This window comes from Salvelinus namaycush, chromosome 14 (assembly GCF_016432855.1).
Source record: "Salvelinus namaycush isolate Seneca chromosome 14, SaNama_1.0, whole genome shotgun sequence".
Classification (NCBI taxonomy): Eukaryota; Metazoa; Chordata; class Actinopteri; order Salmoniformes; family Salmonidae; genus Salvelinus; species Salvelinus namaycush.
The window spans coordinates 3,704,487-3,724,001 of record NC_052320.1 but is presented as its reverse complement, the minus strand read 5'-3'; the positions used below and the strand labels follow the sequence as shown (position 1 = coordinate 3,724,001).

Below are 19,515 nucleotides of genomic sequence, written 5' to 3'. Positions count from 1 at the left end.
ATGATCATTACACAAGTGCACCTTGTGCAGGGGACAATAAAAGGCCACTCTAAAATGTGCAGTTTAGTCACATGCCACAGAGTTCTCAAGTTTTGGGGGAGCATGCAATTGGCATGTTGACTGCGGGAATGTCCACCGGAGCTGTTGCCAGAGAATTGAATGTTATTTTCTCTACCATAAGCTGCCTCCAACGTCGTTTTAGAGAAGTTGTCAGGACGTCTAACCGGCCTCACAACCGCAGACAACGTGTGTGGCGTCTTGTTGGCGAGCGATTTGCTGATATCAACATTGTGAGCAGAGTGCCCCATGGTGGCGGTGGGGTTATGGTATGGGGAGGCATAAGCTACAGACAACAAACACAATTGCATTTTATCGATGGCAATTTGAATGCACAGAGATACCGTGACGAGATCCTGAGGCCCATTGTCGTGCCATTCATCCGCTACCATCACCTCATGTTTCAGCATGATGATGTATGGCCCCATGTCGCAAGAATCTGTACACAATTCCTGGAAGCTGAAAATGTCTCAGTTCTTCCATGGCCTGCATACTCAGACATGTCACCCATTGAGCATGTTTGGAATGCTCTGGATCGACGTGTACGACAGTGTGTTCCAATTCCCGCTAACATCCAGCAACTTCGCACAGCCATTGAAGAGGAGTGGGACAACATTCCACAGGCCACAATCAACAGCCTGATGAACTCTATGTGAAGGAGATGTGTTGTGCTACATGAGGCAAATGTTGGTCACACCAGATACTGACTGGTTTTCTGATCCACGCCAATGCCTCTGACGAAGACGTGACTTAAAACAAGAGTCAATGAGGGTTACCTGTTGCGGGTCAAGACTGAAATCCCATCACTTGTTTAGTGCATTTGCAACATTATAAAGTCTCCTCTCAGCATCTCAACTTTAACAAATGAATCTCTTAACATGAAAGAAGTGTTTTGACGTATATATGAAACGGACAATGAGTATACCAAACATTTGCTTCTGAGTGACACAGCGGTCTAAGGCACTGCATCTCAGTGCAAGAGGCGTCACTACAGTCCCTGGTTAGATTCCAGGCTGTATCACATCCGGCTGTGATTGGGAGTCCCAAGGGGGGCGCACAATTGGCCCAGCGTCGTCCAGGTTTGGCCAGGGTAGGCCGTCATTGTAAATAAGAATTTGTTCTCAACTGACTTTCCTTGTTAAATAAAGTTTATTTTTATTTTTTATAATTTGGAACACCTTCCTAACATTGACTTCTAAATGTTTTGTTTACTCAGTGTATGTTTTACTGTATAAACAATTAACCTGGTGTATGCTACAGTCTGCTTCTTCTACCACAATCATCACCATATATGTAATTTTACAAACATTTCTTATTAAGCCCATCTCACATCTGACAGTGATGTCTTGACTCTCAACAGGTGATGGACAGGATGTTTGGTATATCCTCTATGATAGGATCATATCTGAGCCACCACCAATCTGTGTCCTTATCACGGTGCTATAAAAACACCTACTCTATTCAGCTCAACAGAAGTGTCTGGCAAATATTTCAAAAGGGATGTTGATTGTTATCTGGACAAAAGCAGCAGGACGGCCAAGCTAACTTCCTGCTGTGGCCACGGCAACAATGTCTCTCTCTCTCTCTCTCTCTCTCTCTTTGTCTTTGTGTTGTTATGAACTCTCATCTCAGGATTCAGTTTGAATCTCCCTCATATAATGGGCTCTATAATATCATGGAAATAGAATGTCATTTATGAAGGCAATATTCATGTAGGCCCTACTTCGCACATTGATTTCATGCATTAATGAGAAGCCTACAATATGTACTAATGCAAGGTTTAAAATAAATATCATATCATTCTTCCTATTTAGAAAGTGTAATTTTATTGAGATAAACCGTATATAGTATACACATTTCTCCCCATCCATTTGATGTATAACTTGAATAAGCTATGATAATGTCTTCCTCTCCTGTGTCCTGTGAGATTACTACTAAACATGAACCCCTAGAAGCTTCATTTGATAATAATACATTCATCACCAATTCTTTGTTCATGCGTGCATGCATATCCATTGGCAGGTTGGGTCTTTATCAGTTTCTTAGAGATCACCCATTATGTCACGTAGACAAGTTCTAAGAAAACGGACCGTAACCCAAGTTGAACCAGATTCTTTTCATCAACTGTCTCGCAGGAATACGGAGTGATGATTGGCAGCAGGAATGAATGGCGATTTGAAAGAAGTGCCACAAAAGGAAATAGACTTTGACCTCCAGCAGAATGTCAGCATGGCGCACACTCTCCCATCACAAAGCCAAGACACCAGAGGATGAGTCACTGGGCTTCAGTCAGGACTAGGGTTGCAACATTTTGGGGAATATTCAGAGGTGGAAACTTTCCGTTGGAATTAACAGGAAAATATGGGAATTAACAGAAATATATGCAAATGAATACAATTTAAATGTAGATGTTTTTTTGCATTGGATATATTTACCGTATCATATGGAGACAGAAACATAAACCTTTTACCTTATCGTAAGTAGAAATAATTGCAAATGATTAAATCCTTCCAATAGAAAAAAAAACAAAAAAACAATTTAGTTACGAATTTACTCTTCACATGGGATGATTTCACTGCTCACCAAAAGAAAGGGAATATTGAATGATCCCCAATGATCCATCGCATCTCCTAAAAATGTTTTCAACATACATCTGTAAAATGATAGTCTAGAAACTAAAGCTTCGGTTGTCTTCCTCTCAGGCTTCCATGTCTTCTCCCTGGACCTCCTCAATGTCCACCTCTTGAACATCAGACTCTGAGGCCTCATCTTCACTCACTTTCCAACCTTGTTGAGGATGGCTCGTTGTCAGGCTCAAAAAGCCTCAAATTTGCCCAGATGGCCACCAATTTTTCAACCCTTGTATTGGTCAGCCTGTTGCGTGCTTTGGTGTGTGTGTTCCCAAACAAGGACCAGTTGCGCTCTGAGGCGGCTGATGTTGGTGGGATTTAGAGGATGATGGAGGCAACAGGGGAAAGAGCCTCAGATCCACAAAGTCCCTTCCACCAGGTGGCTGATGAGATATGTTGGCACGACTGCCATATTGCATCTCCATCCAAAAGCCCTTGCTTGGAAGTGTACTTCGCCAGACTGCCAAGAACCTTGCCCTCATCCAGGCCAAGGTGGAGAGACATGGTAGTGATGACGCCATAGGCCTTGTTGATCTCTACACCAGACAGGATGCTCTTGCCAGCATACTTGGGGTCCAACATGTACACTGCGGTGTGTATGAGCTTTTTTTTATTTAACCTTTTTTTAACTAGGCAAGTCAGTTAAGAACAAATTCTTATTTACAATGACGGTCATTGGGTTAACTGCCTTGTTCAGGAGCAGAACAACAGATTTTTACCTTGTCAGCTCGGGGGATTCAATCTAGCAACCTTTCGGTTACTAGTCCAATGTTCTAACCACTAGGCTACCTGCCGCTTCAGGCAGAAGTCTTCACGCTATTTTATGTATTTCAGAACTGCAGTTTCCTCTGCTTGGATCAACAGTGAAGTGGGCAGGGCAGTACGGATTTCTTCTCTTACATCTGCAAGTAGAGTCTGAACATCAGACAGGATGGCATTGTCTCCCTCAATCTGTGCAATGGCTACTGCTATAGGTTTCAGGAGGTTCAGGATGCTTAGCACTCTCCCCCAAAATACATCATCCAGGAGGATCCTCTTGATGGGGCTGTCCATATTGGCAGACTGTGATATGGCCATTTCTTGGAGAGACTCCTTCCCCTCCAGGAGACTGTCAAACATGATGCCAACATCACCCCAACGGGTGTTGTTGGGCAGCTTCAATGTGGTGCTCTTATTCTTCTCACTTTGCTTGGTGAGGTAGATTGCTGCTATAACTTGATGACCCTTCACATACCTAACCATTTCCTTGGCTCTCTTCTAGAGTGTATCCATTGTTTTCAGTGCCATGATGTCCTTGAGGAGCAGATTCAATGCATGAGCAGCACAGCCAATGGGTGTGATGTGAGGGTAGGACTCCTCCACTTTAGACCAAGCAGCCTTCATGTTCGCAGCATTGTCTGTCACCAGTGCAAATACCTTCTGTGGTCCAAGGTCATTGATGACTGCCTTCAGCTCATCTGCAATGTAGAGACCGGTGTGTCTGTTGTCCCTTGTGTCTGTGCTTTTGTAGAATACTGGTTGAGGGGTGGAGATGATGTAGTTAATTATTCCTTGCCCACGAACATTCAACCACCCATCAGAGATGATTGCAATACAGTCTGCTTTCTCTATGTTTTGCTTGACCTTCACTTGAACTCTGTTGAACTCTGCATCCAGCAAATGAGTAGGTAAAGCATGTCTGGTTGGAGGGGTGTATGCTGGGTGAAGAACATTCAGACATCTCTTCCAATACACATTGTCTGTGAGCATCAGAGGTGAACCAGTTGCATACGCAGCTCGAGCAAGACATTCATCAGCATTTCTCTGATTACGTTCCTCCATTGAGTCAAAAGAACTTCTGATTCCAGGAGGACCATGAGCTGTTGCTATCGATAAGGTGTCTGATTCATCATTTTTACCTCGAATAGAAGTAGAAGGACTTTTGTCAGAGGTTGCTTGTTGTGAGCGCTAAGGGAACTTTATGCACCTGGCCAGATGATTCTGCATCATTGTTGCATTCTTCACATATGATTTGGCACAGTATTTGCAAATGTACACAGCTTTTCCTTCTACATTAGCTGCAGTGAAATGTCTCCACACATCAGATAGTGCCCGTGCCATTCTCCTGTAAAGATTAGAAAACATTTGTATAATAAAAAATATATATACAATTCCATGTACAGATAAATAGTTAAGCAGTTAGATTAAACAACTCCTTTGTAAGATAAATGTTTTAAAATGAAACATGTATGGAAACAGGTGAATTAACACTCCTCAGTTAGCAGGCTCAAGCAAGCAAAACCCCACATGGTAGCAAAAACGAACTAGCAGAAATTGTTAACAAGTTAGAAATGATTTCAACACACTTTGCTGTAGGCTACTATTTACTAGTTAACAAAAAATCATATGTCATATAAAATATATTCACCCCAACCAGTATTGTAATCAAAACTTACCAGAAAGCATGTAGTCCTTGGCTCAGACAGTGTAGTAGTGTGGGCTCAATAGCATCTCATTAGTGTGCAAGATCTTGAGAATCAGCTGTACATGTGATGAGAGTGCACTGCACATGTGATGGAAGAATGCACTGTGCATGCAGAGAGTTGCAATTCCATTGAATTGGGGATAGTTTAACCAAAATATGCCACAAGACCTAGAATTGCCTTATGTGTATCCCAGAAAAATAGGTTGACTGTTATAAGCTAACTTTTTTGATGAATATAAGCAAAATTCCTCAAATTCCCAGGCCTAACTTCCCATGGAAAATTCTGGAAATTTACCAGAAAGTTTCCGACCCTTTGCAACCCTCGTCAGGACATAAGTATACTCCGACATAAAGTCTCATAACATTGCTGAAAATGTAGTGTATAGCCCTTAGTCTATAGTTTAGAGCCTACAGCAGTCTATAGTGTAGAGCCTACAGCAGTCTATAGTGTAGAGCCTACAGCAGTCTATAGTGTAGAGCCTACAGCAGTCTATAGTGTATTGCCACAGTACTTTCTCCAATAAGTGTGATGTCACAGTACTTTCTCCAATAAGTGTGATGTCACAGTACTTTCTCCAATAAGTCTGTTTTACCGTATGATTATTCTTGCTATTGCTCTTTTTCTTTGATGCTCAATCAGTTCTTTAAAGGCTCAGTTTCTCGCCTTGACAGCTGTATGGCACTCACTTGACCACCGGGGGACAGCCTTGCCCTTTCTGAATGATTTAGAGTTTGGTATGGATTCTTTAGCCGCATTAAACTGTCTACTAGAGTTTCATTATCTTGATCAGGGTTGCCTTGTTTGGGGATAGAGTTAAGTTCTTCGTCGGCCTTGTTTTGGAGGTCTTCCCATTAGTGGGGGGGTTGGGGTATTTTGGCCGGAGCAAGAAGTCTGGGTAGCCAGGCAAGAGGATTAGTGCAGCGAGGCTATGTAGGTTTTATGTCAGTAATTGGAGCTGTAACAGGGTTGCCGCTCCAATCCGAGGTTTCACTGGCATATACTGGCATCAGCTAAGGTGAACTGGGAGAAGAGTGAGGGTCTGATTTATGGGGATGGGCCAGAGAATGGTCTCCTAGTCTTTCTGGGGGGGGGGGGGGGGGGGGATACAGTGGGGCAGAGCAGGGATGAAGTTCTTTGGGGGTGTTCTTGGGGACCTCAGAGTTTAAGAGAGAAACTGGGCGGGTCTGGTGGACAAGGTTACAGCTAAGTTGTCTAAATGGTTGTTGCCACTGATGTCTTTTAGTTAAAACTGCAATATGTGACTTTTTTTGGGCGACCTGACCAAATTCACATAGAAATGTAAGTTATAGATCCGTCCTTCTCAATGAAATCAAGTCTAAGAAGTGGTATATCTGTTCTATGTTAATCCTATGCTTTCCATTCTTAAGTTTCAGTTTTGCATTTTTCACTTTCAGTTTTGTACACCAGCTTCAAACACCTGAAAACACAATATTTTTGGTTATGGAAAATATATTTCACAGCAGGTTTAGATGGTACAAGGATTCTCTACACAATGACTGCTTGTTTTGCCACATAAATTGACATTAGACAAACTATTAGAATTTTAGCAACCAGGAAATGGCTGATCGATTCCTGCATATTGGACCTTTTAAAGGTCCTGGTCACTAACAACTTGGTTGATTCAATGCTCAGGCACTGGCTGATGTGTGTTAGGTGTGTTAAAATTAAGTAAAGTTTGTGATTTTAATTAGATGTTAAGTCCCCTATATGGGGGACTAATGGGTGGTTCTGGACCAGTTCCGAGTGGCATTTTGGTGTACAAAGCTCTCTGTGAACATCGTAGGGTCCCGGGCCTTATAGTGTCAGAAAGACCCATCTGTCAGCTTTCTGTTTCCACTCTCTCAGTAGAACTGACTTGAAGTGTCAGGTTTCAGACTCCACATTTGCATAGGGAGCAATGTGTCACATTTTCTGGCCTATCCAGACAAAGAATCAATTTGCTCTCCCTCTGAGCAGACTAGCCCAGCCTGCGGCATATTAAAGGGGACAGTTTAGCGAATTCAGCAATCTTGTGATATTCTCAGGTCAGATTTAGAGTTCTCAACATGAAAAAAGACAAAATAATTTCATAGAATTTAAACAAGACCACTTTCTCCTCATCACAGAAGGACTAAATCACTTTGTGCGTAAAGGGTTAGGTTTAGGGTTAGGGTTAGGTTTAGGATTAGGTTTAGGTTTAGGGTTAGGTTTAGGGTTAGGGTTAGGGTTATGTTTAGGGTTATGGTTAGGTTTATGGTTAGGGTTAGGGTTAGGGTTAGGGTTATGGTTAGGGTTAGGGTTAGGGTTAGGGGTTAGGGGTTAGGGTTAGGTTTAGGGTTTAGGGTTAGGTTTAGGGTTAGGTTTATGGTTAGGGTTAGGTTTATGGTTAGGGTTAGGTTTAGGTTTAGGGTTAGGTTTAGGTTAGGGTTAGGGTTAGGGTTTAGGGTTTAGGGTTAGGTTTAGGGTTTAGGGTTAGGTTTAGGGTTAGGGTTAGGGCAAACATTTGAGTGGTGTCTCAGTGCCGCTCAGTGGGCATTTAGGAGAAAAGTCTCTTTTGTCAGTAATATGAAATGGGGCCAATATTGTACTGTCATTAAGTATGATCATATTTATTTTACAGTTATAAGAAATGTGAAATCTTATCGTAAGTCGTTTATAATTTAATTGTAACTATATTTAGAAAGCAGTTCAGTCATTTCAAGCCCTATTGCCCCACTTTTTGTTTTCTTCATAATATGAAAGAAATCTACCAAAAATCTACTTGAGCTTTTGTCCTTAAAAGTGAGTAAACCTCTGCAATTATAACTATTTCTTACCAGAAAGGTTAAAGTATGTATAAAGTATGTACCAAAAAAATCTATCTGTCTCTCTTTTTGTTTTTTTTAGGGGGTAGATCAGATTTAATACTGCAGATAGATTGTAGCTTCCATCAATGTAATTGTCTGCATCATTTCCAATATGTTTTTTTGGGAAAATATATATATTTATATACATACATACATACATACATACATACTAATACACATACATATATATACACATCTCTTTTTAAAATATATTTTCCTTTATCATATTCCCCTACCCCTACCACCCCTCCCCTAATTGGAGTAAACCAATAAACAGCAACACTTAGGCTTCTACTTCCAGCTGATACATTCTATACTCAGCAAAAAAATTAATGTTTCTTTTTCAGGACCCTGTCTTTCAAAAATAATTCATAAAAATTGATAAATAAAATTCCCAGATCTTCATTGTAAAGGGTTTAAACACGGTTCCTCATGCTTGATTAATGAACATGCACCTGTGGAATGGTCGTTAAGACACTAACAGATGGTAGGCAATTAAGGTCACAGTTATGAAAACTTAGGACACTAAAGAGGCCTTTCTACTGACTCTGAAAAACACCAAAAGAAAGATGCCCAGGGTCCCTGCTCATCTGGGTGAACGTACCTTAGGCATGATGCAAGGAGGCATGAGGACTGCAGATGTGGCCAGGGCAATAAATTGCTATGTCCGTACTGTGAGACGCCTAAGACAGCGCTACAGGGAGACAGGACGGACAGCTGATCGTCCTCGCAGTGGCAGACCACGTGTAACAACACCTGCACAGGATCGGTACATCCAAACGTCACACCTGCGGGACAGGTACAGGATGGCAACAACAACTGCCCGAGGTTACACCAGGAAGGCATAATCCCTCCATCAGTGTTCAGACTGTCTGCAATAGGCTGAGAGAGGCTGGACTGAGGGCTTGTAGGCCTGTTGTAAGGCAGGTCCTCACCAGACATCACCGGCAACAACGTTGCCTATGGGAACAAACCCACCGTCGCTGGACCAGCCAGGACTGGCAAAAAGTGCTCTTCACTGACGAGTCACGGATTTGTCTCACCAGGGGTGATGGTCGGATCCGCGTTTATCGTTGAAGGAATGAGCGTTACACCGAGGCCTGTACTCTGGAGCGGGATTGATGGAGGAGGTGGAGGGTCCGTCATGGTCTGGGGCGGTGTGTCACAGCATCATCGGAATGAGCTTGTTGTCATTGTCATTGCAGGCAATCTGAACACTGTGCGTTACAGGGAAGACATCCTCCTCCCTCATGTGGTACCCTTCCTGCAGGCTCATCCTGACATGACCCTGACAATGCCACCAGCCATACTGCTCGTTCTGTGCGTGATTTCCTGCAAGACAGGAATGTCAGTGTTCTGCCATGGCCAGCGAAGAGCCCGGATTCAATCCCATTGAGCACGTCTGGGACCTGTTGGATAGGAGGGTGAATTCTAGGGCCATTCCCCCCAGAAATGTCTGTGAACTTGCAGGTGCCTTGATGGAAGAGTGGGGTAACATCTCACAGCAAGAACGGGCAAATCTGGTGCAGTCCATGGAGGAGATGCACTGCAGTACTTAAATGCAGCTGGTGGCCACACCAGATACTGACTGTTACTTTTGATTTTGACCCCCCGTTTGTTCAGGGACACATTATACCATTTCTGTTAGTCACTGAACTTGTTCAGTTTATGTCTCAGTTGTTGAATCTTGTTATGTTCATACAAATATTTACATATGTTAAGTTTGCTGAAAATAAACGCAGATGACAGTGAGAGGACATTTATTTTTTTGCTGAGTTTATATATATTTTACAGACACAATCTATTTTACAATAGTTATATTATGTTTGTTTTTAGTCCTGTCCTTCCTCTACCCTCAACCTCTCCCATCTATTTCTGATGTCCATCCAGTTTGATTTCTATTTGCCATACATTTGTAACTGTGCTATTTCACAACAGTTCTGAACCTATATACATTTTACAGACACCGTATGTTTTACATTGGTTATCTTGTTGTTATTAGTCACACTCTCCAGCTCCATTCAACTCCTCCCATCTATCTCTTAACACCATCCATATTGGATTTCTATTTGCCATATCATTTTCAACTGTGCTGTGATGTTTCACAAAAGTACTGAACCTTTCTATTCTCATAGTTTCTACAGATTGTAAATTAAAGATAAAATATTTTTGCCAAAAGTATTATTATATTATTGATCAATTGACTTTTCAGATCACCCAGTAGTGTTATCTGCAGAGTTAGCTCCAGGTAAATGTTGCAATTCTTCAGCCATTCCTGAACCTACGACCAAAAACGAGCTACATATGAACAGGACCAAAATATATGAACTAATGACTCTGATAGGAGAGGTGGAAGTATTTAGTCTTCTCTCATCATATTGCTGTATTTTCCCCCATAAAGGTGTCTAGTATACTTTACCCAAGCCAGGCAGGACAGGGCTCTCTGGATGATTTCTGTCCTATCGGTTCTCAGAAGCCTGCTGCTTCTCTTCTGCTGACACGGCAGAAACAAGGGAATGTAATTATGTAGCCAGGGGTCCTTCAGAGAAATCCATCACCTGCTACACAGCATTCTGGGTAATGTGGTGCTGACTAACCCATGGGGTATACTTCCTCTCCTCTCATCCCTCTCTAGGTCCCTAAATCAGAAACCTGCATATCCTATTGACACCTCCCTGTCCATTACCATCACACATACACACCCCTCTTCACCCCCTCCGCCCACACACACAGATAGTCCATCCTCGTCCACATTACGGCCAGAGGGAGTTGGTGAAAAGGAATGGGTGTCTTAACTGCTATTAGTTACTGTATATCAATCAGCACTGCACATATCTGTCTACAGACGGTCCCTTGATTGACCTTTAACTCACAATGAGTCATCACACTCGTATATGATATGTGTCACACAATATGGCATTTTGTCATGAATATTGTCATGCTATACTGTACCTCTCTATCCCATTTAAAGGGCAGTCTAGTCTACAGAGATCCTGGGCTGCGTCCCATTTAAAGGGCAGTCTAGTCTACAGAGATCCTGGGCTGCGTCCCATTTAAAGGGCAGTCTAGTCTACAGAGATCCTGGGCTGCGTCCCATTTAAAGGGCAGTCTAGTCTACAGAGATCCTGGGCTGCGTCCCATTTAAAGGGCAGTCTAGTCTACAGAGATCCTGGGCTGCGTCCCATTTAAAGGGCAGTCTAGTCTACAGAGATCCTGGGCTGCGTCCCATTTAAAGGGCAGTCTAGTCTACAGAGATCCTGGGCTGCGTCCCATTTAAAGGGCAGTCTAGTCTACAGAGATCCTGGGCTGCGTCCCATTTAAAGGGCAGTCTAGTCTACAGAGATCCTGGGCTGTGTCCTAAATAGCTCCCTAGTGTACTACTTTTGACCAGAGTTTTGAAATAACTCTGTAATGAAAAGCGCTATTCAAATTAAATGTATTATTATATTTAGTGCACTATACTGCCCTACCAAGCGAAAGAGCAGTAACTGCACATTTGGTCAAAAATGTGTTATTTAAAAAAATTGTAATACTTAAAATACATGCTTTATCATGTGGACAAATATCATGACTCAATTGTGTTGTATTATGGAGAAAATGGGGGGTCATGTTTGCAGTAACTGCAAAAAGTTCAAGTGAAACCAAGGAAAAAGGCCTTCGCTGGCATTACTCACGTCAGTTACTGCCTTTTTTTTACCTTGGTTTCACTGAGCTTTGGGCTGCAGTGTCTACGGTAAACTTTGACATTTATTTATTGTTCTTTGCTAATACAAGTATCAAACTATATGACACTGACAGCCACATACAATGAAATATCTTAACACAAGTTTGTCAACAAAAACAAAAACAAATCGTCATGGAAAAGTTTTCCAGTGGCTGTACCAAGCAGGAAGGCAGTAACTGCCTTTTTTGGGTCAAAGGTCATGTCACTGGTCAGGGTCAATATGAATTTTTAAAAATGACCTCAGTAAGACCACCACATCTCCAATGATCTGCCTACAACTCATTCGGCTGGACAATATAAATAACTTTGAAGTCATTTTTCTCAGTTTCTCTCTATGAGCAGTTACGCCATAAAAATGCCAGACTACGGCTTGCAACTGCACACGGGGACAAACATTGTACTTTTTGGAGAAATGTCCTCTGGTCTGATGAAACAAAAATAGAACTGTTTCGCCATAATGACCATCGTTATGTTTGGAGGAAAAAGGGGGATGCTTGCAAGCTGAGCAACACGATCCCAACCGTGAAGCACGTGTGTGGCAGCATCATGTTGTGGGGGTGCTTTGCTGCAGGAGGGACTGGTGCACTTCACAAAATAGATGGCATCATGAGGGAGAAAAATTATGTGGATATATTGAAGCAACATCTCAAGACATCAGTCAGGAAGTTAAAGCTTGGTCGCAAACGGGTCTTCCAAATGGACAATGACCCCAAGCATACCTCCAAAGTTGTGGCAAAATGGCTTAAGGACAACAAAGTCAAGGTATTGGAGTGGCCATCACAAAGCCCTGACCTCAATCCTATAGAAAATGTTTGGGCAGAACTGAAAAAGCGTGTGTGAGCAAGGAGGCCTACAAACCTGACTCAGTTACCACCAGCTCTGTCAGGAGGAATGGGCCAAAATTCACCCAACTTATTGTGGGAAGGCTACCCGAAACGTTTGACCCAAGTTAAACAATTTAAAGGCAACGCTACCAAATACTAATTGAGTGTATGTAAACGTCTACTATTATTCGGACATTTCACATTCTTAAAATAAAGTGGTGATCCTAAGACAGGGGAATTTTTACTAGGATTAAATGTCAGGAATTGTGAAAAACTATGTTTAAATGTATTTGGCTAAGGTGTATGTAAACTTCCGACTTCAACTGTATATGATTTTGTGGGTGCATGACAAAAGAGATCAGATCACTGTGTTTTCCCAGGCCTCATTGTCTTCAGTAGAAAGTTGTGATCGATATGTAGTGATTTACCTGAAAGCCTCATCTTAGAATGAGACGATGGACCGACCGGAAGAGTGAGCTGCAATGACATTCTATTTCTATGGCAATAACTTTGGGGTTTTCTATGACGGCTGGTCCTGTCTCCGCCCAGACAAACAGATGGACACCTTGGGACCAGGATGTTACATAAATCCCATTACAGTCCAAGGGCCTGGGCTGGGTTTGTACAGCCCAAAACGAACTTATGGAATTGTTTTAAGATGGTCTTACCATGGATCATTTAACTATTTGATTTTAGGAACCCTGTAGGTATAAAACATGTATATTTGATGTAACATTGAATTTGGCCTCACTGCTATTAGCCCACAGAAACACATCGAATAACAGATACATATATTTTTGGACTAATCTGTTTTTCCATAAATCAAAACACGTAGTTTTTGAAGTATCTGAGAGAGATTAGAAAGCTTATATATATATATATATATATATATATATATATATATATATATATATATATATACCTACTCAGAATACGGAACTATACTTGGAACAGGAAGATATATATATATATATATATATATATATATATATATATATATATATATACAGTGCAATCGAAAAGTATTCAGACGCCTTTAATTTTTCCACATTTTGTTACGTTACAGTTTTATTCTAAACTTGTTTAAATTGTTTCCCCCCCTCATCTATCTACACACAATACCCCATAATGACGAAGCAAAAACAGGTTTTTATACATTTTGGCAAATTTGTTAAAAATAAAAAACTGAAATTTTACATAAGTTTTCAGACCCTTTACTCAGTACTTTGTTGAAAAACCTTTGGCAGCTATTACAGCCTCGAGTCTTCTTGGGTATGATGCTACAAGCTTGGCACACCTGTATTTGGGAGTTTCTCCCATTCCTTCCTGCAGATCCTCTCAAGGTCTATCAGGTTGCATGGAGAGCATTGCTGCACAGCTATTTTCAGGTCTCCCCAGAGATGTTCGGTCAGGTTCAAGTCTTGGTTCTTTTTGGGCCACTTAAGGACATTCAGAGACTTGTCCCAAAACCACTCCTGCGTTGTCTTGACTGTGTGCTTACGGGCGTTGTCCTGTTGGAAGATGAACCTTCGCCCCAGTCTGAGGTCTTCAGTGCTATGGAGCAGGTTTTCATCAAGGATCTCTCTGTACTTTGCTCCGTTCATCTTTCCCTTGATCCTGACTAGTCTCTCAGTCCCTGCCGCTGAAAAACATCGCCACAGCATGATGCTGCCACCACCATGCTTCACCGTAGGGATGGTGCCAGGTTTCTTCCAGACGTGATGCTTGGCATTCAGGGAAAAGAGTTCAATCTGGATTTCATCAGACAAGAGAATATTGTTTCTCATGGTCTGAGAGGCTTTAGGTGCCTTTTGGCAAACTCCAAGCGGGCTGCCATGTGCCTTTTACTGAGGAGTGGATTCCGTCTGGTCACTCTACCATAAAGGCCTGATTGGTGGAGTGCTGCAGAGATGGTTGTCCTTCTGGAAGGTTTTCCCAACTCCACAGAGGAACTCTGGAGCTCTGTCAGAGTGACCATCAGGTTCTTGGTCACCTCCCTGACCAAGGCCGATCTCCCCCGATTTGCTCAGTTTGGTTGGGCGGGAAAATCTATGAATAGTCTTCGTGGTTCCAAAATTCTTCCATTTAAGTATGATGAAGGCCACTGTGCACTTGGGGACCTCCGATGCTGCAGAAATATTTTGGTGCCCTTCCTCAGATCTGTGCCTCGACACAATCCTGTATCTGAGCTCTACGGACAATCCCTTCGACGTCATGGCTTGGTTTTTGCTCTGACATGCACTGTCAAATGTGGGACCTTATATAGACAGGTGTGTTTCTTTCAAAATCATGTTCAATCAATATGTGGACTCCAATCAAGTTGTAGAAACATCTCAATGATGATCAATGAAACGGGATACACCGGAGCTCAATTTCGAGTCTCATAGCAAAGGGTCTGAATAATTATGTAAATATGGTATTTCATTTTTTTTTATATATACATTGGGGGGGGGGGGGGAGTGGAAAGGGAGAGGATGAAAAGAGAGAGAGAGAGCTTGGACATGACACCAGGCACAGTGAGTCAGACGGACAGCACAAGAAGGAGAGACTGACAACAGAAAGTAGCTACTGCTTTGAAGGGGACTACAGTATTGCTGTGTTGAGGAGAGACTGACAACAGAAAGTAGCTACTGTGCTGAAGGGGACTACAGTATTGCTGTGTTGAGGAGAGACTGACAACAGAAAGTAGCTACTGCGCTGAAGGGGACGACAGTATTGCTGTGTTGAGGAGAGACTGACAACAGAAAGTAGCCACTGCTCTGAAGGGGACGACAGTATTGCTGTGTTGAGGAGAGAGTGGTACCCTACACTATCCTGTGCTACTGTTGCTGCTACGGCCATGGGGACCAGGGTCCTGCTTCTCTCCATCTTAATGATTTCTTTCAACTGGTCCAGGGGGGCTGTCATCACTGGGGTGAGTGACAAACCTTTCATTCATGTTCTGTGTGGACATTTTAACTAATAGAGTTGTCATTGTGAAACGTGAAGGTAGAGAGACAGATACAGAGAGAGTAGGGGTCATTAGAAGGTAGAGAGACAGATATATAGAGAGTAGGGGTCATTAGAAGGTAGAGAGAGACAGATACAGAGAGAGTAGGGATCATTAGAAGGTAGAGAGAGACAGATACAGAGAGAGTAGGGATCATTAGAAGGTAGAGAGACAGATATAGAGAGAGTAGGGGTCATTAGAAGTGTCAGTTGGAAGTTAGACAGAGACAGATACAGAGAGAGTAGGGGTCATTAGAAGGTAGAGAGACAGATATAGAGAGAGTAGGGATCATTAGAAGGTAGAGAGACAGATATAGAGAGAGTAGGGATCATTAAAAGGTAGAGAGAGACAGATACAGAGAGAGTAGGGATCATTAAAAGGTAGAGAGAGACAGATACAGAGAGAGTAGGGGTCATTAGAAGGTAGAGAGAGACAGATATAGAGAGAGTAGGGATCATTAGAAGGTAGAGAGACAGATATAGAGAGAGTAGGGGTCATTAGAAGGTAGAGAGAGAGACATGTATAGAGAGAGTAGGGGTCATTAGAAGTGACAGGTGGAAGGTAGAGAGAGAGACCAGTGGTGGAAAAAGTACCCAATTTTCATACCAGAGTTAAAGTAAAGATACCTTTAAAAGAAAATGACTCAAGTAAAAGTCACCTAGGAAAATACTACTTGAGTTAAAGTCTAAAAGTATTTGGTTTTAAATGTACTTAAGTATCAAAAGTAAAAATATAAATAATTTAAAATGTCTTATATTAAGCAAACCGGGCGACACGATTTTCCTGTTTTTTTAAATTAACGGACAGCCAGGGGCACAGTTCAACACAGACATCATTTACAAACAAATAATTTGTGTTTAGTGAGTCTGCCAGATCAGAGGCAGTATGGATGACCAGGGATGTTCTCTTGATAAGTGTGTGAATTAGACAATTCTCCTGTCCTGCTAAGCATTCAAAATGTACTTTTGGGTGTCAGGGAAAATGTAATGAGTACTTTTGGGTGTCAGGGAAAATGTAAGGAGTAAAAAGTACAGTATTTTCTTCAGGAGTGTAGTGGAGTAAAAGTAAAAGTAGTCAAAAATATAAATAGTAAATTACAGATACCAAAAAAAAACTACTTAAGTAGTACTTAAAAGTATTTTTACGGGCCTCCCGGGTGGCGCAGTGGGGGCACTGCATCGCAGTGCTAACTGCGCCACCAGAGTCTCTGGGTTCGCGCCCAGGCTCTGTCGCAGCCGGCCGCGACCGGGAGGTCCGTGGGGCGACGCACAATTGGCATAGCGTCGTCCGGGTTAGGGAGGGTTTGGCCGGTAGGGATATCCTTGTCTCATCGCGCTCCAGCGACTCCTGTGGCGGGCCGGGCGCAGTGCGCGCTAACCAAGGGGGCCAGGTACACGGTGTTTCCTCCGACACATTGGTGCGGCTGGCTTCCGGGTTGGAGGCGCGCTGTGTTAAGAAGCAGTGCGGCTTGGTTGGGTTGTGCTTCGGAGGACGCATGGCTTTCGACCTTCGTCTCTCCCGAGCCCGTACGGGAGTTGTAGCGATGAGACAAGATAGTAATTACTAGCGATTGGATACCACAAAAATTGGGGAGAAAATGGGATAAAATTTAAAAAATAAAATAAAATAAAAAAAGTATTTTTACTTAGGTACTTTACACCACTGAGAGAGACAGATACAGAGAGAGTAGGGGTCATTAGAAGGTAGGGAGAGACAGATATAGAGAGAGTAGGGGTCATTAGAAGGTAGAGAGAGAGACAGATACAGAGAGAGTAGGGGTCATTAGAAGGTAGAGAGAGAGACATGTATAGAGAGAGTAGGGGTCATTAGAAGGTAGAGAGAGACAGATATAGAGAGAGTAGGGGTCATTAGAAGGTACAGAGAGACAGATACAGAGATAGTAGGGGTCATTAGAAGGTAGAGAGAGACAGATATAGAGAGAGTATGGGTCATTAGAAGGTAGAGAGAGACAGATACAGAGAGAGTAGGGGTCATTATAAGTGACAGTTGGAAGGTAGAGAGAGACAGAGAGAGTAAAAACCAAATTGAGATTGTGTTTCCTGTTTCCAGTGGGTATGTGTTTCCTGTTTCCAGTGGGTATGTGTTTCCTGGTTCCAGTGGGTATGCGTTTCCTGGTTCCAGTGGGGGTGCGTTTCCTGTTTCCAGTGGGGGTGCGTTTCCTGTTTCCAGTGGGTATGCGTTTCCTGGTTCCAGTGGGTATGCGTTTCCTGGTTCCAGTGGGTATGCGTTTCCTGTTTCCAGTGGGTATGCGTTTCCTGTTTCCAGTGGGTATGCGTTTCCTGTTTCCAGTGGGGGGGTGTTTCCTGTTTCCAGTGGGGGGGTGTTTCCTGTTTCCAGTGGGGGGGTGTTTCCTGTTTCCAGTGTGTGTGTTTCCTGTTTCCAGTGGGGGTGTGTTTCCTGTTTCCAGTGGGGGGGTGTTTCCTGTTTCCAGTGGGGGTGTGTTTCCTGTTTCCAGTGGGTATGCGTTTCCTGTTTCCAGTGGGGGGGTGTTTCCTGTTTCCAGTGGGGGTGTGTTTCCTGTTTCCAGTGGGGGTGTGTTTCCTGTTTCCAGTGGGGGTGTGTTTCCTGTTTCCAGTGGGGGTGTGTTTCCTGTTTCCAGTGGGGGTGTGTGGTCCAGAGTCAGAAGGTTTACTACAACACCAGACCGGCACAGAAAACCTGCACCCAAACTGAGTTTGCAGAGGCATTTGAAAGTTTGCTACAATAAAAAAATGTGTGGCGGTCATCTCTCTCTCTCTTTCTCACTCTCTCACTTTCTCACTCTCTCTCTCACTTTCTCCATCTTTCTCACTTTCTCTCTCTCTCTCACACTTTCTCTCTCTCTCTCTCTTTCTCTCTCCCCCTCATCTCTGTCAGGCGTGTGATCGAGATGTTCAGTGTGGGTTTGGTCTATGCTGTGCTGTCAGTCTGTGGCTTAGGGGACTGCGGATGTGTATACCACGAGGGGAAGAGGGGGATGAGTGCCACCCCTTCAGTCACAAGGTGAGGAACACACACGCACGAACGCGCTCACACACACACACACACACACGCATGCATATGTTTGACGACACGTACTGGCTGGCACACGCACTCACACATGCGCAAACACTCACACACACAGGTATACACACACAAGCGCACGCACACACACACAAACACACAGAAGTGCACATAAACACACACAGTTGTTGCTTAGGATGATAACTTCAGAAGTTATTGACTTGTTTTCATCATGAATCAAACCAATGGAAGTAATACATCACTTTGATCGGCTGGAGATTGGCTCAGCCTCCAGCCGGGTTAGTTCACTCTACAAAGTTTATCTCTGGGAATTGACAACTGAATGGTTCTCCGTTTCCAACTGGAATAGTTCCATGATCTCTGGTGGCGTTTGACCAAGTCTGTTGATTTAGGCCATGAGCTGTTGGCTCAATGTGATTGAATGGATCCTAAGGGAGATCAATAAAGTTGAATCAAATGTAAATAATGTATATTTCTTCCAGGTGCCCTATCCAGGAAAACGACAGCATCACACCTGTCCATGTCTTCCTCACTTGGTCTGTACCAGCTACACAGGTAGCACATACAGGTGTACCAAAGACTTCAAAAACCTAGACTTTTGATGACAGAGGAGGAAGAAGAGGAGAGAGAAGAAGAGGAGAACGATGGGGAAACAATGACAGCAGCACATTCAATCACACATGACCTTCACTCTCTTCCCCTTACTTAGTCTCTCAATCACACATGACCTTCACTCTCTTCCCCTTACTTAGTTCCTCAATCACACATGACCTTCACCCTCTTTCCTTTACTTAGTTCCTCAATCACACATGACCTTCACCCTCTTCCCTTTACTTAGTCTCTCAATCACACATGACCTTCACTCTCTTCCCCTTACTTAGTTCCTCAATCACACATGACCTTCACACTCTTCCCTTTACTTAGTCTCTCAATCACACATGACCTTCACACTCTTC

At 43.0% G+C, this 19,515-nt stretch overlaps 1 protein-coding gene across 1 annotated transcript; it reads left to right on the top strand.

Moving 5' to 3' along the window:
* Positions 1-15,385: 15,385 nt before the first annotated feature.
* prok1 (prokineticin 1) lies at positions 15,386-19,161 on the top strand. Its single transcript, XM_039007522.1, has 3 exons — positions 15,386-15,460; positions 18,413-18,538; positions 19,042-19,161. Exons 1-3 carry the CDS (start codon positions 15,386-15,388, stop codon positions 19,159-19,161), a joined length of 321 nt encoding a protein of 106 aa, XP_038863450.1.
* The last annotated feature ends 354 nt before the right edge of the window (positions 19,162-19,515 follow it).